The sequence below is a fragment of the Castor canadensis genome, chromosome 16, assembly GCF_047511655.1.
Source record: "Castor canadensis chromosome 16, mCasCan1.hap1v2, whole genome shotgun sequence".
NCBI lineage: Eukaryota > Metazoa > Chordata > Mammalia > Rodentia > Castoridae > Castor > Castor canadensis.
In genome coordinates this window covers 41,700,491-41,721,468 of record NC_133401.1, presented here as the reverse complement: position 1 = coordinate 41,721,468, position 20,978 = coordinate 41,700,491, and the positions used below count along the sequence as shown (strand labels likewise).

At 57.9% G+C, this 20,978-nt stretch overlaps 1 protein-coding gene across 2 annotated transcripts in view; it reads right to left on the bottom strand.

The window, feature by feature from the left end:
- Window positions 1-20,978, bottom strand: part of Unc5a (unc-5 netrin receptor A) — a 60,166-nt gene that overhangs the window by 1,190 nt on the left and 37,998 nt on the right. The window contains exons 2-15 of one of the 2 annotated variants that reach the window (XM_020162794.2): window positions 14,079-14,300; window positions 9,281-9,424; window positions 8,897-9,000; window positions 8,586-8,766; window positions 7,804-7,971; window positions 7,054-7,218; window positions 5,536-5,724; window positions 5,150-5,452; window positions 2,297-2,384; window positions 1,868-2,036; window positions 1,414-1,647; window positions 1,148-1,297; window positions 903-1,067; window positions 196-374 (exon numbers count right to left, since the gene is read on the bottom strand). In XM_020162794.2, the coding sequence (XP_020018383.1) occupies window positions 196-374; window positions 903-1,067; window positions 1,148-1,297; window positions 1,414-1,647; window positions 1,868-2,036; window positions 2,297-2,384; window positions 5,150-5,452; window positions 5,536-5,724; window positions 7,054-7,218; window positions 7,804-7,971; window positions 8,586-8,766; window positions 8,897-9,000; window positions 9,281-9,424; window positions 14,079-14,300 (2,461 nt within the window). The remainder of the gene's footprint in view (window positions 1-195; window positions 375-902; window positions 1,068-1,147; window positions 1,298-1,413; window positions 1,648-1,867; window positions 2,037-2,296; window positions 2,385-5,149; window positions 5,453-5,535; window positions 5,725-7,053; window positions 7,219-7,803; window positions 7,972-8,585; window positions 8,767-8,896; window positions 9,001-9,280; window positions 9,425-14,078; window positions 14,301-20,978) is intronic. The other variant, XM_020162795.2, reaches the window with a different exon arrangement.

Here is a 20,978-nt window from a genome sequence, read left to right as displayed (position 1 = left end):
GTTTGTCAGTAGCCTGGCCTCACTCCGGGCTGCTGCCTCCTGCCTCCCAGCCTAACCAAGGACAAAGGCATCGACTGCCCTGGCCCCTGGGGTGTGGCACAGGTCTTGCAGGGCCTTCTGTCTAACCCCCTGGCCCACCTGCCCAGGCTGGACAGTGGGTGGCCTTTGCAGCCTTGCCTGCCATCTCCCACACACCTGTCCAGGTGGAGTTTCTGGGCTAGAGTCCGCCAGTCAGCACCCCGGCTGCAGGGAGGGTCTAGGCTGGTAATGATCTTCTGCCGAATGAGGAAAGGGATCTTGAAGGCACTGGGGCCCACCAGAGCTGGGACCCCCCCTTCACTCTCCAGAGCCAGCATTTCAGCAAACCTCGTGTCCTGGGAGACGCGGAGGAGGTGCCTGTTAGAACTTTGTGCACTGCTGCCTCCTGCTGGCAGAGCTCCCAGACCACCCCAAAGCATAGGGACGTCATGGGCATCCCCTCCCTTGTACTCTTTGCGGCTCAGAGGTGCAGCGGCTACAGGGGCCGTCTGGCCTCATCCCCAACCACTCAGCACTCTGCGCTCCTCACTGCCTGTGTCCTCCCACTCGGCTCTCCCTGCCCCCCTGACAAAAGCCCTGTTCCACCTGCTGCCTGCCTGTCAAACTCCTACTCAGCCTTTGGGGCCCAGTGCAAAGCCCTCAGGGGAGTTATCCAGGGTCCAGGCCAGCTCCGACTCCTCCTCCTGCTCCCATACTTCTGGGTGGTTCCCCTCTCCATGGTCAGTTTGCACCTGCACCTCCCTCCCCCAGGAGACTTGTGTGGGAGGGGACGGTGGCAGGGCAGGCAGGGTAGACTGGGGGTGGGGCATTTCTTGGGAGGTTGGCAAGGGGAGGGGGAGCAGCACATCGTCCCTCCTGCCCACCTTGGTTATATTGAAGTTGATATTGAAGCTCTGCCCATCGCCCTCCACCTGCCACACCCACACCTTGCAGGCCAGGTCACTGGTGCTGGGGCTGACGCGCTCCAAGGTGAAAGTGCAGTGCAGGTACTGCTGCGTACCATTCCAGATGTGATAGAAGGGGATCTCCTGAGTGAGCAGCAGAAAGGAGGCATCAAGTGTGCCCGGTACCAGCCCCTCAAGTGCTGGCCGCAGGGCCCCAGCCTCACCTGGTAGCTGACGAGAAGCTTACTCTTCCACAGCGAGCTGGGCACATCGTGGATGGACAGGCGCAGGTTGTGGTAACTGTCCTTGAAGTGCAGGACACGGGGCTCCTGGATCAGCTGTCCACCAAGCTGCTTCTCCAGCTGCACCACTTCCTACAGTGCCCAGGGGTCAGCGGAGCCTAGGACAGGGAGGGCCTTCCCCACTGGCCCCGAGGCAAGAAGGTCCCCAGGCCTAGGGCAGAGCCAAGACTGTGGGGGGAGGGCAGTACCTTGAGTGCATCGTGGGTGTCATGCAGGCAGTAGACCCGGATGTTGTACTCTAGGGAGGTGCAGGCCACAGGGGCAAACAGAAGCAGCCTGAGGCGCTTGGCGGCGGTCACACTGAGGGCCTCTCCTACCAGGGCAAAGCGGCCCAGCTGCTCAGTGAAGACATAGCAGGCGCCGGCTTCCAGCTGGCAATAGTAGAGGTGGGAAGGTGCCTCCTCACCCAGGTGCAGAACATCCTGCAGGCAGGGCCAGATGCATCAGTGCCACCCGGCTTTGGAGCTCCCAGAGTCCTCCTGCCAACCCAAGGCTCTTAGAAGTAGCCAAAGCCTGGGGAGGGGTCATGGTGGGGCTCAGAGCCACACACTGCTAAGGCAAAGGTTGCACAAATGGAAGGCCACGCTCCATTCTGAGGCCAGCACTTGGGGTGGGAGGTCTCTGGGGATGGTCCCTACTCACCTCCCAGCTGCCCTCGCATGACTGCTTTTTGAGGCGCAGGCTCCAGCTGTCGGGGCTGGGTTCCCCACAGTGGTCCATGGAGAGGATGACTGGCCGGGTGAGCAGGACTCCTGGGGGCCCACAGCTAACGATGGGACTCAGCAGGGTCTGACAGCCGGCTAGGGGCAACCTCAAGTATGGAAATATGGGCGGGGAGGGAAAGGTGTCAGTGGCCCATCCTGGGGACAGGGCGCTGGAGGCCTTGGGCAAGGCAATAGGGACCCTAGGGTTGGGTGATGCAGAGCTGGGTGGGTTTAGGCGTGGTTCTTCCCTTGCCTCCCTCAGGCTAGGCCGGGCCAGGCCCAACAATGGCTGAACAAGGGGCATTCCAGTGGCAGAGGGCAGCAAGCAGGACCCTCCCAGCCCTGGCAGCGGGGCCCAAGCCCACACCTCACGTCCTCTGGCTTGTGCAGCGTGAGGTAGATCTCGTAGATCTTCCCTCGGGGGATGGCGTCTGGAGGGATGAGGAGGCTAATTCCTGTGACAGCAGGAAAAGGGCCGGCTGACCCTCTGTAGACACCCAATGTCCCACTAGCCAGCCCCTCCACTAGGCTCCCTCTGAGGGCTGACTAGTGTGGGAACAGAGGGGCTGCAAAGACTGCCACCCTGTCCATCCATCCACCCACACAAGCATGATGCTCAATCAGGAGCTCCAAGAACAACTGAGGGAGCCCAGCTGGGAAAAGCAATCCTAGTTAGCCCTTGCGCAGAAAACTCCGGGACAGAAGGTTCCATTTTGTAGTCCTTACCTCCCTTGTCACCCAAATGGCACTGTGTGGGACCAGGGCATTCCCTGCTTAAATCCTCCCCTGCTTCTGTGAAAAAGTCCAGCTCCCTGGCCTGGCATCCCTATTATCTAACAGCCCCCCCAGCCAGTTGGTGCTGCACACTCAGTGGTTCTGTGGCTAAAGAGCCCTCAGCACTGGCCACTCCCTGACACTGGCTCTGCACCTGGAGCCAAGTCTTTAACAGCCCCACGGGCTTTGGTGGCCCTGCAGGTCTGGAAGCCACGACACGGATGCCCTCACACATGGCAGATGTGCCTCTGCTTCACAGAAGCAGGGCAAGTGGATACAATAGAGCAATACAGAATGTAGCTGGTGAGGGAGCCACTCTGGGGGGTGAGGAATGGCTCTGCTTCAGGACAAGGGGTCCCTCTGTCAGGAGAAGGGAAGGGAAGACATTTTAAGACTTTAAAAGCAAATGGATTCCCTCCAGAGTGGGCAGCCTTGAGGTGGGCTGGGCTAGAATATCATGACAGTCATGTACCACAGGACATTTTGGCCAATGATGAACCACATATATGACGGTGGTCCCGTGAGATTATGTCCCCTGGTGAAAGACATCATAGCCATCTGGGTCTGTGTAAGTGTGCTCTATGATGTTCACACTAGGAAATGGCCTAGAGTGTGTCCGGTCATTATGGGACACATGGCTGTATTGCACAGAAGAGACCATTGGTCACGTATTTATAGCTGTTGTTCCCTTCACCAGCCTTGCACTACCCGCTAGTACCTGGTGTTGCTAGTGTTGGTGACAATCCCAGACACCCTGGTGCGACCACTCTCTGTAGGGAGCTACGCACACTTTCCTGCTCATTCAAAAATACTCATGCCGGGCACTCAGGAAGGAGAGAGTGAGGGTCTGGCGTTCAGGAATCTCTCAGTCCAGCAGGGAAAGGCACATAAACCACAGCACAGTGTGTAGGGAGAAGTGACACCTGCCCGCCCTGCCGGAGAGCAGAGAGCTGATGGCACTGAGCACCCGCTGTCTACCTGCTTCTTTGTTAGAGCTGACAGCTACCATCTTACCTCATTGTCCTAATAGCCCCATGAGGGGTTCGTCATCATCCCCTGTGCACAGGAGGACATGAGGCATAGACAGCAGAGCTGTCAGGCCAAGAAGGCCCAAAGGACAAGAGGATGAGCCAGTGACAGGGCAGAGGGACCCCATCTGCACGTGCAAGGGGCAGCCTGGTGTGTTTAGGGTGTGGGGAGTCCTCAGTGGCTGCCATCTGCAGGAGAAGTGTACACAGGAGGGAAGAGGCCAGAGTAGCTGGCCAGCATGGGACGGGTCATGGTCGTGTGTACTTTGTCACGAGGGCTTTGCAGGCAGCAGCAGCCGCAGGGAGCCCCAGAAGGAGTTTGGGCAGGGGAGAGTCATGACTAACTGGATGATTTGGTGAATGTTTGGGGGCGCTGGGATCAGGGGTGTGGCCACCTAGGCCAGGTAAAACATGGAGACAGACAAGATGCAGGAGGAGGCAGGAGCCACTGGAAGGGAGAACACACAGGACTTGGTGTGTGACTAAAGCCCACATGGGGCTGAGGGGCAAATGAGGAAGAGCAGGAGGTCAAGGTGACACCTAGCTAAGTTTCTGACTTGAGCAACTAACTGTGCTGTCCCTGAGCTGGGGAAAGCCGGCAAGGAGGCGGCTCTGGAGGAGGGTGGGAGACGGTTCTGTTTTAGGCACAAGGAATCCGAGGTGCTGTGAGACATCCAGATGGTGCTGCCCGAGAGGCAGCGGGGTGTGCAGTTCTGGCACCATGAGAACTGCGGGCTGGGAATGGAGGAGTGGGAGTGATCGGCACAGACGTGGTGACTAAAGCCATGGAGTGGGTGAGATCGCTCTGGGAGAAGGGTGCCGGGAGGGGGCTCAGAGGAAGACCTACACTTGGAACCAGGAGCAGCCAGAGAGGGGTCAGAAAATCAGGGGTGCATGGGGTCACCTCTCTGCTGAGGACATAAGAGAATTTCAAGGGGTAATGGCCAGCCTCACCACAGGCTGTAGCAATTTCTCCAAAGATGGCCCCAGGAGGGTCCGTGGACTCTCTAGCAAGGTGTCCTGGGGACCCAGGATGCAGTGGCAACTCCAGGAGGCCCTCCGGCTGGGCCTGGGCTGTTCTGTTTGTCTCTGCTCTTTCTACTCGTTTGGAAGCAGGTGCTTGTCCTACCTTGTGGGCTCTGGGCCCAGCAAAGCTCAGCACACAGAGGCTGTCTGCGTGAATGAATGAACCATACTCTTGTGTCCACAGGCGACAGAAAGGACACAGCCCTGGCCACGGCCCCACTGCCAGCCCTAACTGGGTTCTTTACACAGTACTGTCCCCTCTCCTTGCTGACCTGGCCAGCCAACCCCAGGTTGAGGCTGAGTTGCCCAGGAGGAAAATCTGGACCTGTCTGTCGTCTGGAGGGACGGGGAAGGCTCTTCTCACCTCCTGAGCTCTCTGGGATCCTTCTTACCCGTGTTAGGGATCATCAGCCGCCCCCCGAGGAAGTTGAAGGTCCCGTAGGTCATGTTGCTGGTGCCTCGGGGCAGGGAACGAAAGTAGTTTTGGGTGGAGAGGCGGGAGACGAAGTCCTCAGCCTCAGAGGTGGGTGAACTGTGGTGCAGCGTGTGTCGGTCACCACCCAGTGGGCTGAGCAGGTGCCCGTTGGTGAGCTGGAACTTGGGGCTGGGCCCATCCTGCCGGGGACACAGGCTGCCCTGGTAGGTGGTGGTGGTGGTACTGAGGTCTGGCTGGATAGTGAGCAGGTGGGGATTGTCTACAGAGATAAAAGTCAGACTTAGGAAGTGGCCTTAGGCCTGGGGCCTCTGGCCGGAGAGCTGGGGCTGGGGGCCACCTCACCTGCTTTGCTGGGCTTGATGCTGACGGGCTGGAAGCCTGAGGTGAGGATGGATGAGTCAGCCACGTCCGAGTCCAGCCCCTCCTTCTTACGACAATATACAAGGATGAGGACAAGCAGCAGCAAGACGAGGCACACAGCCACAGCAATGAGGCCCACGTACAGGGCCACATCCTCAGGGCCAGAAGCAGCTGCAGAGAGAGTGTGGCCTTGGGAGAGGCAGGGTTGGAGGGCTGGGAAGGCGGTCAGTGGTCTACACTCCAGGAGGATGAGGTCTGCACCTGGAGGTGCTCAACTGAGCCATGGACACTTGAGGTGTCGGCACCTGTGCATTCTAGCTCTGCACCTGCCACTACCTGGCCTGTGACTCTGAGCAACTCACATCCCTCACAGATATGACATGCAGCTCAAGGTTGCTGCCAGGAGCGTGGAGGCAGAAGTGCGACTTCCCCAGGGCCGGTGGCCTGGTGCCCAGCTGCCTGGGGCTGGGGGAGGAAAGGTGAGCTCTTTTAAGGGGATTCCCAAAGTACAGTGGTGTGGTTTGAATGCCCCCCACCAAGGATTCCCATTCACACTGGGGAAGCTTGGTCCCCAGTGTGGCAGTGTGAGAGGTGGGGGGACCTTTAAGAGATGGGTCTGGTGGGAGATCATTAGGTCATTGTGGGCACTGCTCTCAGAAGGGATTAAAGTAGTTCTTGTGGGTCCCTGGGCAGGTTCTTCTGAGAGCCTTGTCATAAAAGAGCAGGTCTAGTTCCGCTCTGGTTTTCTTTCTCGCCAATGTGCCATGATACAATCTGCCATGAAATAATACAGCTAAGTGGGCCCTTGCCAGGGCTGACACCATGCTGTTTGGCCTTTCAGCCTCTAAAACTGTAAATTAAATGAACTTCTTTTCTTCACAAAGTATCCAGCTTCAGGTATTTCTTTATAGCAATGGAAAACACAGGGAATCTGCTTCCTGTGTGGTTTCAGGTCACCTTCCAGGCCCTTCTCCTTGTCTGCCCCCCCAGGCCCCACCCCCACCCTGAAGCAGGGCTGGGGAGGGGGAATGACTGCTTAGAGGAAGCTATATTGATTTTAGAAGGCTTTTTGCATAATGGGAAAAATGTCCATCAGAAAGGAATTGACACAGATAATTGGGTTTTTAATTAGAAGAATGGGGGAGGGTGTGTTCTGGAGAAAAAAAAAATCCTACAGAGATTTTTAATTGTTAGTTATGGCCTTGTAATTAACAGGCCTCACAAGCCTGGCATCCCCGCAGGACTTGTGTGTACACTTGGGGGACAGGGTGCTGGGCTGTGGGGGAGGTGCTGGGGTCCACAGGTGAGGGTACATGAACCAAGATTTGAACTCGTGCGTGTCTCAGGAGATGTGGGAGGTGGGGAGCATGCATGGTTAGGGATGAAAGGATGCCCAGTGTACTGAGTTTTGGAGAGGGATGGAGCTGGTGGCAGGGGAAGGACTGCCTGCTGGGCAGGGCTAATCCTGGCAAACAGAAGTGGACCCCAGAGAGGACTCACTGTGCACGCAGAGGTCGCTGGTACAGTTGCGGGTATCCAGGTCAGCTCCTTGGCACTCCTCACCTCCGTTGCGGGGTGCTGGCTCAGAGCACTCGCGGCTCCGCCAGTGAGTGCAGTCGAGCCCACAGGCTGACCATTTGCTCCACGGGCTCCAGCTGCCATCCACTAGACAGAGAGACAGACAAAGAGACAGGCAGAGAGGAGACGACGCAGTCAGCCTGGGGAAGCCAGCCCCAGGTGGTCTGCCAGTGTGTCTGGACCAGGCAGGGCGGGCTGGCCTGGACCTGGGTACACTGCCAGGCACAGGCCCGGCAGTCTGCACACCCTCTAGTGTCCAGCTGGCCTTGATGACACATGCTAATGATGGGGGGGCACGGATGATGCCGGGGGCTGCTTGACTCTCCCAACCCCAGGGAGGCCATCCTGGTCCTGGGGCAGAAAGGGCGCTCAGTCACACAGTGACCCTTCTGGTCCCAGGCACAGGTGGATTCTGCAGCCCCAGGCTGAGCCCTACACCCTATCCTCACCTCAGACCCTGTGGCTCAGACCCAATATTGACCCGAGCCTGGACACTGACCGAGCCCTGACTCCAACCACACAGTGCACCCGTCCCCGCCTCAGACTGAGCCTGGCCCTGCGTGGCAGGCGAGTGGGATGGAGCCATGGGGGGGCAGGCTGGTGGGCACGATGGAGCCAGGGCACGGAGATGGCGCGGTGAAGAACGATGCAGGAGGCAGTGGCCGCTGGTACCTGGGCACAGGGTGGCGCAGGCTGTTTTCTGGACATTCTGCCCCTCACAGAAGGCGCCCCCGTTGAGAGGCGCCGGGTTGGTGCAGCTCCGGCTCCGTTTCTGCCAGCCACGCCCACAGCTGGCACTGCAGACGGACCACTCGGTCCACGTCGACCACCCACCGTTCACTGGCCGGACAGAGAAGGACTGGGGTCAGGGAGCGGGGGCTTCCTCAGATACCCTGGCCCAGGGGACAGGGCATGGGGATAGAGGGCCTGTGAGCTGGGGATGGGCAGACTACCACTGTGGCTGGAGAGAAGTCTAGGGGAAGGCTGAATCCTGCCTGCTGGTCACGGGGCCTGGCAGCATCCATCAGGAGTCCTCCCCTCTTCTGGCAGGTGCTCAGGACTGCTGGGCTGAACTGCAGCTTACATGGTCCTCCAGCCCAGACCCCGACCTCTCACAGGGCAGCTCCTGCATACCTCCCTCTACCCGCTCTTGGAGGTTCCCGGGACCACTCAGCCCTACTTCCCATTCTGGGGTCTCAGGAGCAGGCGGGTGATCTGTCACCTGTCCCTTCATCTCTTGCAAACAGCCTCTGCCCACAGATGGCCACCAACCTACCCCAGCCCTCTGCCCGGCCACACCCTCGACCTCCCAGCAACCATGTGAACCCCTTCTTGTCCTTCCTAGTTAGGCCAGTCGGGTCGGCCTGGCCTTTATTCTGTGGACTCTGTCCACACGTGGCTTGCCCGAGGGCACTTAGTGCCTCTCCATATGATGGGGTTGCCCCGGGACTCACCGTACACGATGACAGCCGCTGAGGCACTGCGACGACGAGCTACAATGTTCTTAGCCACACAGGTGTAGTTGGCTGTGTCAGCCAGGCGGGCCTGCCGCACCACCAGGCTGTGCTCTCGCGTGATGTACACGTTGGGGTCCAGCGAGGGGTCCACCAGGTCCTCATTCCTGAGCCACTCCACCTGTAGGGAGAAGCCATGCCACTGCACGGCTGGGCCACGCTGACCTGCCCAGAGCAGAGTGGCCCCAGGGGAGGAAGGCAGTCTGGGAGCCTCGCCCCCCTGTGGAGTGGGCGCCAGAGCCCCCTCTCACCTCAGCTGGGGGAATGCCCTCCGGTGGGCGGCAGGGCAGCACAATGCCTTGCTCCAGGGACACCTCCCTGGCCAGCGGCTCTTGCTCGAAGTTCTTGCGCAAGTCTGGAAAGAGAACAAGAGTGTCTTCCACCTGCGTGCCTGGCTCCACTTGGCTGGCTCTGTCCCTTGGTCCTGCAGGAGCCGCGACACATGGCAGGAGGAGGTGCTAAGTCCCAGGACACATGGGAAGGGCTGGGCAGTGTCCTCTGCCCATCAAGGCAGGACTGTGGGGTTTAGTGACCAGATCCTCTCCTCCAGGATGCCTGCTGCACCCCCCACCCCAAACCCCGTGACACCCTCCAGCAACTGCCGCCACACTCCATAGGCCTGTCCCTGGACTCACAGGCGATGCGAATGTAGGCCTTCTGACTCTTAGTGGTGCCCGAGGAGCTCCACGCCACACACTGGCACCAGTACTCCTCCAGCCCGAACACCTTCTCCACCTGCTGCCTGGAGACATTGATGCGTACCTCCATGGCCGGCAGCCCTGGGGGTGGGAGAGCTGGGTAGCTGGGGACAGGGTCCGCGCTCAGTCTCCCAGTCCCAGATGTCTGAAACCCTGTACCACCCTTGGCAGGAGAGGGACTGGACTCTGGGCATCCCTTGACCTGGAGGGGACTCTGGTGTGGCCCAAGGGGCCAGGAGATTTATCTCTCCTGGAAGCCAGGAATACAGTTTCTAGAACTTCCGTTCATTCTACTTTGTCACCTGAGGCATGGAATCACAGACATAAACGTCCTAGCGGAGTTTGGACAACCAGGTTCTGGACTCCAATGTCTCCAGGCAGAAAGGATGGGGCAGACAGGCTGAGCTCTGGAAATCTGGGTATAGAAGTGTGGGGAAGGGTCTGCCCTCCTCCCGGGAGGGCTGGGCACAGATCCTGACAGGTGATCTATTAACAACATAATTACAGCCATCATGTCAGGATAGTAGACTCCAGGGACCTAGTAAGGGCTTCCCACATGCCAGAGACTTGTCTCTCTCAGCTTCTTCCCTGCTCCGTTCCCACTCTGGATAAGGGACCAGTGCCAAGAGTGCTTGTCTTGCCACAGGCACTGGGGCTGTCTGAATCAGTGTGTCTAGTTTTCTGCAGTCACTTGGGGTGAGCTGGGATGCTCATCTCAGAGGAAGAACTGTTGGAAGAGGGGGAGGGGCAGTGGGCAGAGTGGAAGCTGGACCTACTTGGGGCACTCTGGGGGGAAGCCCTCTGTAGGCTGGACAGAGCTCCCCGCCTTCTGCCACACCAGACCCAGACAGTGGGGTGTACTAGGGGGATCCCGGTCCCTCTGACAACCCAGAGAGGGGATGCTAGACCTCCTCCCCTCCCCTGGTCTGCGGCCAAAACCACTGGCCCCAGGAGTGAGAAAAGACTCTTGGTTTCCAATTTCTCCTCCTCCTGACCCCAATTTCCCTCGGGTCACTGGCTTATCAGAAAGAGGCGAGAGGCCGGCAGCCAATGTGTTTCCATTGTTAACAGAGAAATTCAATTAGGGCCGCAGAGCAGGAGGAGCAGGGCCCAGTTGAGCTGGGCTGTTTTCCCTTGTAATTCCTCTAACATGTCTTTCCCATCCCTTCCCAGACCGCTCCCCACTCCCTCCGGAGTCCACTGGGCTCCAGCCTTTTCTTACTCGCTGGTCCTCTGGCCAATACTTAAAGGAGGCGGGTGGGGGTCCCTCCGGCCGACATGATTGTTACAGGACTACTTTGCTCTTGAGCACTTTCTCCTGCTCTGAAGGCACATGAGGTGCTCACCCTCTGGGGGTGGATGGGGCTGAGAACCAGGGGGTCCTTCACAGGGTGGGTAGAGAGGTCCTGGGCACTGGCTACTGCCAAACACACAGAAACTTGCGGCTGAGGGTGGGAACAGGTCTCGTTCTTCCTCTTCCTCCTCTCTGCCTTGGGTTTGGGATGGGAGACCTCCAGAACGTTTGGAACTGGGTACCTTTTCCTCCTCTGGCCCTGCCTGGAAATGTGAACAGGTGCCCGTCTGGGAGAGGGATGTGAGGAAGGAGGCGGCATTCCAGGCCTGCCCGGGGTGTGTGTCTGTGAATACCAAAGGCACCTGTGGGGACCTCTGTGTGGGCACGCTGAGTGTTTCCGGGAGGTGGAGGGTTTGCTGGGCGTTCTGACGCCAAGCCAGGGCTTACATTCTCATCTTCTAAATTTGATTCTAGTAATCAGTCAGTTTGTTTAATACAGAATGAAGAATACCCCCAGAACAGGTTTTTATAGCAACAGCAGGTTTGGCTTCTAGCATTTCAGGCTTTGGCTTCCCTTCTAGATGGGCGATAAAAGCAAATGATGGGTACTTGCTTCCTAGGGGTGCCTACCTGCCACCCTGAGCCCCCCGTGAGTCGGCAGGACTGCAGACCTGGGCAGACCTCTGACACTGACATACCTGTCTGACCATAGCTTGTTTCTGGTTCAGAGTTTTTGGTCTGCACACTTGCAAGGTACCACCGCATGGCATTTCTTTGTGGACAGGTAAGAGAAGCCAGTCTCCTTGTCTCGAAGCACTCGGTGGCTTCGTGGGGGAGAAGTTCAGATGTGCTGGCCATGGAGGTGGAGTTGCAGGGAGGGAGGGGGCCCTGGTGGTTCTGTGGGACATGTCCCCATGACTTGTTTCTCTGCTTGGCTTGAAGGCAGCAGGGCCTGGAGCCTGTGGGAATGTGGGCTGGGGGCTGCCTGGGCCCTAGCCAGACCAGGTAGCCAAGACTCGGTGATGGCAGAGCATTCTTGACGAGGGCTGGTCTGGAGCCTTTGGGAGGTTCCAGGAAAGGTCTTCAAAGCCTTAGGAAGGCAGGTCTCTGGCTGCAGTGTCTTCCTTGCTCATCGCAATGGGAGGACATATGTGGCAAGGTGGCACTAGCTCCCCCCAGCGTGGGGTAGGGCAAAAGGAAAGGCCTCAGTGGGGTTCGTCTGGGGATAGGAGATCTCAGTGCTTTGCAACCTGCAAGGGGCTCTTCACCCCCACTTTACAGATGAGGAAACTGAGTTCAGGGAGTAGAGAGGACTTGCTTCTGCTGCAGACTCTCCCACCAGGACAACATGGGCTCTAAATCTGCCCTCGTGCAGGGAGGCTTCTGGACCTCGTCAGGATGGAGGAGGCTCTAGACACAGGAGGTTCAGAACTTCCAAGACCTATGCTCTCCAGCCCCTCCCGAGGGTGGGAGGCAGAGCCGGATCACCTGCCTGAGAGCAGGGGCTAAGTCCCTAGTACCTAAGTAGTGCTGGTCACGGAGCAGGTGCACAATGAACACCTGAGGTCGGCTGGAAGGAGGCTGCAAGTGCCGGCATGTGGAAGCCAGGGCAGTGCAGGGTGCAAGGCTCTGGCCAGGGATCACTAACGCAGTGATGGGACAGGGTCTCCAGGGCTCCTGTTGGAGGACTGAGCTGATACTTAGGGGGACAGGGACCTGATAGAGACCCTGCAGACCCTAGCGGAGGATGGGGTGTGACTTCTGCAGGCCGGAAGACCTGCTGGAGCCCTTTTGGGACCCTGGTGAGATCAGAGCCAAGGCGCCAGTCTCATCTGCGAAACGCTAGGCTGGTGCTGAGGACTAAATCATGCCCTGTGGAACCTGAGGGTGCTCCAGTTTGCATTTGGATTATTTTGAGAGCTCCAAACAGTTCTCCTGAGCCACGGGCCTTGCCTGCCCTCCTGCAGTCCCGGTCTACCCTGCATGATCCTCCCATGCTGCAAGTTGACCATGGTACTCTCTGGGTATCTGCTTGCCTCCTAGGCTCACTCTAAACCTGAGCCACTCCTGAGGGCATGCTGTTCTGTGCCACCCACTTCCAGTGCCCTTGGCCTGGAAAACACTCTTTACAGGTGGTTTTGTGATCTGGATGCTGATCCTCCTCTGGGAGTCCTTCCTGGGACACCCCTGCCTACTGAGATACCTCCATGGGCTCCCCACTCTGCGCCTGAAGTCTCCTGCCTGTCTGCAGAATGAGCATGAATCCTGGGTGCCAGTCTGTCCCCAGCTTCATTGGCTTTTGAGTCCCACATGGGACTGTCCAAGCCTTGGTGGGAAGGGGCCCAGGACTGAGCCTGAATGCTATTGTGGGTGTCTGCCTGTGGGTGAACCCAAACAAGGGCTCTCTGCCCACCTGCTGCCTGAGATCAGTGTCCCACAGAAAGGACACTTCTTGGGTCTGCCTGCTGCCCCTGAGGACCTCTCTGCACCTCTGATTCCTCTGGGTCAGCCCCTCTTGTTAGTCCCACACTGGCCCAAGTGTCACCCTTAGTGCCAGCCACATTCTCTGTAGTTTGAAACCCCAAAGGACAGTGGCATCATTGTAGCCCCAGTGCACAACCAGCAAGCCCCTCACTGCTGAGCTTGGCCTTCACTTGTGCTATGGCTCCTGACCAATTTTTTTTTGCAGTGCTGGGACTTGAACTCGGGACCTACACCTTGAGCCACTCCATCAGCCCTTTTTTTGTGATTTTTTTTTTTTTTTTTTTGCAATAGGGTGTCCTGAACTATTTGCCCAGGCTGGCTTCAAACCACAATCTTCCTGATCTCTGTCTCCTGCATAGCTAGGGTTACAGGCATGAGCCACCAGCGTTCAGCCTCCCTGACCAATTCTTGGTCCTCTTTCCTCCCCTGAGGAGCCTCCTCTGTGCCCTATGCAGCCTTAATTCTGCTGCCCGAGGGCTGCCTCTTTCTGGGGGCTGTGTTCCCAGCAGGGGAGGGGGTGTTCAGTAAATGGTGAATGCAGGCACAAATGAAGGAATGGACAAACAGAAAATAATCAGATCATGGTCTGTGAGTGCAGATCATCTGGGACCCACCCTCTGACCCCTCTTTCTTTGCTGACCTTGCCACACTGACCTTGGTTTTACCTGGCATAGCTATGCTCTGACACAGCCCTTTTTGCCATCTCTTGCTGGGGGTCCCTGGGACATTTGTGAGGAGTGGGATCTCCCAGACAATGCTTCTGTGTATATACACAGGGCCCCAGGTGTGGGAACCCTACCCCATCTGGTGACACAGAGAGTGGTGGGTACAAAACTGGATACATCCTGGCCTTGCTGCTTATACGTAAACAGCCTGGAACCCTGGCAGACCCCTCCCCACCGGCTGAGACTGCCTCCCTGTCAGCTGCCCCTCCTCACCTCCCCAGTCCAGCCTTACCACTGCTCCCATCCGTGCTACGCTCGATCACATGGTCCACCTGGCGCACCCACTCCCCATTGCACTTGAAGAAGATCTGAGTGGCGGGCACAGCCTTGCACACCAGCAGCACCGGCTTGTTCTTGACAATGTACACGTCCTCGGGCTCCACCAGGAAGTGGGGAAGCAGGTCTGGGTTTGCTCCGGGAACTGGATTGGCCACCGTGGCGCTCTGCTGGGCACCTGTGGCAGGAGCAAAGAGGAAAGGTAAGCCAGCCTCTCCCTGGGGCTGCCACAGGGACAGGAATGGGGTTAAGGGAGGGGAGTGAGTGCAGGCTCAGCCACTTCCAGTTGGGCATCATCTTGGAGACTCGGTGTCCTGCAAAATGGGGCAAGAAACAGTTGATGCACTTCTGAAGACTGGTGAGATGCAAGACTAGGCAGACATCTCAGTGCTCAGGAGGCCCAATCACTGAAGGTTCCTTGTTACTCCAGGAGAAGTTAAAGGGATCCAGCCATTGCAGAGTACACCCGGGAGGGTCCTAGGGAAGCTGGAGGATGGCAGAGGGGTATCCTGGGGTGCAGGAAGGAGGTGCCCTGGCCCAGTGCTCCTCTAGGGTTGCTGCTGGTTGGTTCTCACACACAGCAGGTGCCCAGAAAATACAAAGTGAGTGGATGAGGCAGGGTGCAGCGACCATGGTGCAGCTTGGAGGAGTCATGTTGGGGTGCTAGGCTGTGCTACAGGAGAGGGGACCTGGGAGAGGTGGAGGTGGGGAAGGGGCTGGTGAGGCAAGGCTGCTGGTGGGCATGGCAGGGTGTGAGTCACAAGGACCTGGGACACTTCCCAGCTCTTTGAGGAGAACTGAATGTGTGTTTCCTTCTAATTTTAACCAAAACCCACAACAACTATCCCACAAAGCCATTTGATGCTAATTACACAGTAACTGGCTTTGAGGCACTGGCAGAGGTAAAAGCCCCAGAGCAGTCTGACAGGCTACCCAGAAGGACCCCGGAGAAGATGGGCAAGGTGAGGGGGACCCTCAGCTTCTGCCACCTCCCCACAGCTGTCCACCAAACAGGCTCCCAACAGGCCTGGCCTCCCCGAAGGGCTACAGTGACTCCCCACCAACACACACACCACTACTAGGGGCCTGAAGCATAAAGAGGGGGAATCCCAAACATGGGTCTCCAAGACTCTAGGAAATTAAGAATCACTGGCTTGGCACTCTGAATGGAGCTCTCCCCCCGCACCCCCACTGGGGGATCCAGAGGCTCCTCACAGCCAGCCTGATGGCTGCTTTGCTCTCCTGCCAAAGCCCACAGAGGCCCCAAGAGGCCCAAAAGAGGCCTCTTTGGATCTGGAGCTACCCGGCAGGGAGCACCTAGGCCTCGGGCTGCTTGCTCCTCCTCTCCTCTTGCACAGGGCCCTTTCTTGCCAGGTGGGAGTGTGCCCTTCGGCTCAAGACTGTGACTTGGATGGTGAGTGTGTCCTGGGATAGGTGAGCTGGGAATGCAGCCAGAGTGGGGGGGAGTGCAGCTATGACTCCAGGCAAGCCTGCCACCCCACGCCAAGCCTGTTTCCTCACTTGCAAAATGGGGAGAGGTGGCACCCAGTTCTCAGGGTTATTGTAGGGCTGGAATGACAAATGAAACCCTGGGCGCAGTGCTCAGGGAAGTGTCAGCTGCCGTGGGGACCCAGGGAGTTGCATTGTCAAAGGTAAAGGCTTCATCTCAGCTCACAGCCATCCCTTCAAGGGTGAGGGCCCATAAGGAAACTGAGGCAAAGAACTGGCAGGCGCCTTGCCCTGGGAGGATAGGCCAAGCCAAGGAGGGCAACAGCGGTGTTCTCTGGGGTCTGAGGCACAGTGGATGTAGAGGGTGTTTCTGAGACAGCATCCGGCACCCCCAATTCCTTCCTCCTCTGTTGTCTTTTCCCTCCTGTAACTTCCATCTCCCTGCGTGTTCCTCCTGCAGCTTCAAAGGAACGCCAAGTTCACACAGCTGGTGAAAGTGAAGGTCGCCTTTCCCAGACCCCTATCCTGAGCCACCTTCTGCTGAGCCTGTGTTAAGCTTAGAAAGGTTGGGGAGGCAGGTGGGAGCGGGGGTGGATCATCTAGACATCTTACAGGTGGGAAATCCCTTACCCCAGAGCCCCAGCTCTGACTCTGGGCTCTCAAAGTGCCCAGTGGGGCCCCCTGGGGACCCATGTGTTTTGCATGTGTCCGGTGCACGTGAGTGTGTGACGCTGGACTCAAACCCTGTACTGTGAGCATGCTGAGCCTGTGCCCTGAGCTCCACCCCAGGCCTCTATCTGCTTTTTCCTGTCTCTCCGCAGCCCTGGCTACGCAGTGACTCAGAGTGTATGGAGATAAGGCTTGAGGCTGCAGCTCGGGGCCCACACTGGCCTCCCAAGGTCTGGGGTGGGGGTGCTGGGAGGACTGTGAGGGTGGGTCTGGAGCGTGGGTGTCATATGGGTGCTGGCAGACACAGGCCTCTCCTGATGTGTACCTGGACACACTAGAGTGGCTTCACAGCCACTCCCCAGTGCCAGGTGTCGGGTCTGCACCTGCCTCTCCCTTACAGTATGATGGCTTGGGCCTATCTCTTGGCTCAGGAGTTTGGGGGAGACAGGGGTGCCCCCGGCTGGGGTGTGGGGCAGGGAGTGGGGGTGCTACCCTCCTGCCTTGCTATCGATCAGTGCACCAAGCACTGCTCACGTCAGCCATCCGCTGAACCCAGCACAATCCCTCATGTCTGCATTTAACTGCTAATGAAAAATAAATGTACTGTGACCAATAAGGGACATAGCTCACTTCTCCAGGGCCTCTGTCACGCTGCACTGGCGTGGGCTCCCCCAACCTCTGGGGGGGGCATTTATCAGGTGGCCCCAGGGGACACCCTCCAGCTTTGGCTGTGCCCTCTAACAAGGAGACTCTACGGCCACTGCCTGGGTGGTCAGAGCTGGCTTCCCTCCCTTGGGCCCTTGGAGTTCACTATATGACCATCTGCCTCCCATGTCCCAGTGTCCCAGTTAGGCCTGTGACAGGCCTAAGGCACAGCATGCATCTCGAGTCTCTCCCCGCCCATGCTGATGGTCACTACAGTGAGCATTCTTCCTCTCTTATTGAATCCTGCACTGGATTATCAAGGACAGCACCAAGCAGTGCACGCTCAGTGCAAAATGCAACAAGCACCAGAGCTCTCTAGTTTGCCAAAGTCCCCACCACTCCCTATTGCCTCTGGCTTCCAGGGGTGTTTCAGGGTGGGCTCAGAGCCTTTGGCTGGCATCCCTGAACAACCCTCCAGCACACCTCTATGTGAACTGCCCCTGATCCTTCCTGGGTTCTAGCTCCCACTTCTCATGTTCTTCTGTCTGAAACACCCAGAAAGACACTCATCCTGTCTCACTCTCTGCACCAAGGCCCATCCTCACAGGTGCTGCAGCTTTTACTGCAGGAGAAGCTGAGACTTCTGTTCCCCACATCTGACTGCCCTTCCTGGCCCCTACCACCTGGCTCAAGGCAGTTTAGTGCAGGTGCTCACAACTGGACACTAGAGTGGGGTGTCTACTGCTGCAGCCTCTGGGCAGCCAAAAGCCAGGCCCAAGGAGAACACTACCAGGGCGGGTACTGTGGCTGCAGGGCTGCCAGAGTAAGGGCAGGTGCGGTGCCTGTGAAGCCAGTGGGCACGAACCCACTCATTCCTCAGTTCCCAGAGGCTCCTCCCCACCACACACCCTGGGCCAGGCTTTCCTGTCCCCAGAACGCCATCCTGATGCCCCCTTGGAACTCAGTTTATTTCTTCGTTCATTTATTAATGGATTCCTGCAGGCTGCCAGGAACTGCAGACAGCTCAGGTCCTGAAGGAAGGATCCCATTTGCCATGAGCCCTGGGGCTGGCAGCCCTGCCCCACTACCTCAGTAGAAGTGGATGTAATACTGGAGCAGCCCCCATCCCACATCTCGGGGACATCGAGGGAAAGTAGTGTGCATGCACGTGTGTGTGTGTATGTAAGAGGGTGGTGGCCACAAACAGGAAAGAAAGCAGATGAGGTCCTGGGCTGGTAGCAAAAAGAGACCAGAGAGTCCTGGGTAAGGAGCCTCGCTAGAGCTGGGTATGGGGACCCGTACCACCAATGCTGTGACCTGAAATGTATGCATCTATCTGACACATCCTTACTGAGTGGCTGCTGTGTGCCAGGAACTGCTCTAGGCCTGTGATGCAGCCAGGAGCAGAGCAGACAGACCCGGCTCCACTCCTAGAAACCAGGGGAAATGCAGCCATCTCCCACACGAACGAGGGTGAAGAATGGAGGGGCAGGTTTCAGACAGGGCACAGTCAAGATGGCTCCCAAAGGCAGCAGGCTCAGGAGGGGACATCTGAGTGGCACCCCGAATGCCAGACCAGACTGAAAAGTGTTTTAGGAAAAGGGAACTGCGAAAGCCCTAAGGCAGGAAGCAGCTGGGCTTGTCTGACACCAGCCTGGCCAGAGCAGAGGGACCGAAGGTGACTCTGGAGTCAGAGAGGAGCAGGAGCATCTGTTCTGTCCCCTGAGCCTCCCTCCAGGGCACATGCCATATTCAGGACTAGGGTAGATTTGTTTGCACGAACTCCCATAGGTCAGAAGCTCATGTCTGGTTTTGGGTGGCATTGGAGTGTTTGCTGAGTGACTGAATAACCCCAGTTCTTCTCCAGTGAAATTCAGAAGAGCTGCCCAAGTGTGGCCGCCTCATTCTTGGTCTGTGGGAAGACATAGAGAGGATGGAGCAGCCCACAAGCAGAGTCCTGGGCAGGGACCAGGTCCCTCACTCCAGCTGCCCAGCCACACCCAGATGTGCTGCTATATGAGATTGAATGTCCCCTTGAGACCTGCCTGTGTAACTCAGAGGCCCAGGTGGGTGTGAACGTGCTTTCTAATGTTTTATTTTAAAAACCACCATGAAAACATGAGGTGTGATTAATCAAGCTATTAATGAAGTCGTATTTACTGTGTGAGCAGGGTGGGAGGCTGGGGGCAGGGTGTGACCTGGCCTCTGCGGTGGGGAGGTGGGCGCCCCTCCCCCAGTGCAGCCGCACTCAGCCACCCCCACCTGCCACCTGCTCCTTTCATCCTCCCAGCAGCCTCACCCGGGCACAGCAAGGGGCAGGCTGGCAGCCGCTTCTTCTACCTCCCTGAGCAACATTCTGGGTTTGACCCAGGCCAGAGGAGCAGCTGGGACCACAGCAGCCTCTTGTTTTCCACCTGACCCATTCCTGCCAGGCAGCTGGCCCAGCACCATGTTCCTCCCAGCTGGCTCCCCACCTGCCTTGGGACCTCGGTGGTCTCTATGTTTTGCACCCAGTAGGTCCACTTGAGTTCTGGCTCCACAGGTGACACGGATGCCCAGGGAGGCAGAGAAAATCACCGTAGGACAGTGTGCCAGATGCTCTGTGCTGACCTTATCCCTAGGGACTCTCTGCATGTCCCAGGACATCACGACCAGGCTCTGCCTACCCACCCCTCCCAATGGCTAACAGCACTTGACTTTCTTCCAGGAAAATCTGCCTCCACTCAGCGGTCCAGGTGGCTGACCCCATCTGGGCCCCTCCCCAGTCCCACTGCCTGGTTCCTGGCCATGCAGGCCACCCATCTGAGGAGATGGGACTCCAGGACCTTGGCTGGACTGTAGGGGACGGACAGAGAATCTTTTTGTTGAGCTTGGATCTCTGGGTAACCCTGGAGCTGTTGGGGCCACTAATGGGAAGCCAGGCCCACAGGCCTTGCCTGCTATGCTGAGGCCAAGTGCAAGGGGAGGCCGTTCCCAGGTCTGAAGCAGCTGAGAGGACGGAGATGGCCAGGGATGGGGGGATGACTCCTCTGGCAGCATCTGAGGTCTGAAGGCACCCAGATTCCCACTGTGAGGGCCGAGAGATGTCTTCTTTGGCTCAGCCACTGATTGATGTGCCCACCCAGGTGACTTCGCTTCACCCTCCAAGGCCTGCCCAATCATTCCCCACACCCCTATGAAGCCTTCCCTGACCATCAGAGCTGGCTACACCCCCCTGAGCTCCCAGATGGGAAGCACACTGCCACGACTTCAAGTGTGTCTCCCCAGACAAACTGTCAGGGCCTTGAGAGAAGGGAAGATGTGTTCCCAACTTCTGCCATCCCCAGAGCACCGCCAGTGTCTGACACACCACAAGTGCTTAGAGAGAGTGTTTGTTGAATGAATGTTGAACCTCATTCCTAGGGACGGGACAGGAGCCCAGAAATGAAGGGCTGGAAGTGGACAATACAAACTCACCAGCTCAGTGAACCAAACAGTCCATTGGGAAGGGGAGTGGGTTCCTCGAATGCCAGAGCTGGACTCTGGGGAGATGAGCAGTGAGTAGGAGGCGCAGTGGAGGAGGGCAGGGGCTGGTAGACAGGAGGGGAAGGAGGGGATCTGCTCCCTGCAACCTCACTGCCTGACATGGCTGTGCGAGTTGTTATTTTTAAAACACAGCCGGCTGTATGATGGTGTGATGATGGAACTTCACCAGGAGACTCTGACAGGCAGCCGGGCAGGCGGGGGAGAAGAAGAGGTGGAGGGGGGAGTTCCATGTCCTAGGTTGGAATCTAGGCTCCCCACTCCCTGGAAGCTACAGATCTGGGGGCCACATAAAGAGCTGTGGGGTGCCAGGTGGCAGCTCAGAGCCGTGGACTTGCCTGCAGGTAAAGACGGGGCCACAGGGCCAGCAACAAGCCCACAATTCTTTCAAATCTCAGATCTTAAACCCCTCTGCACTGCCCACGGCTGCTTCCTGGCTTTGGCCTCTGTCCCTGGCTCCAGCCACCTCAGATGTGAAGCAGGAAGGACAAATAGCATTGACTGTGCCCAAGGTGAGGTGGGCTCAGGACTGTGGCTCTTTCCCTTCCCAGCCGTCCATCCCTCCACCATC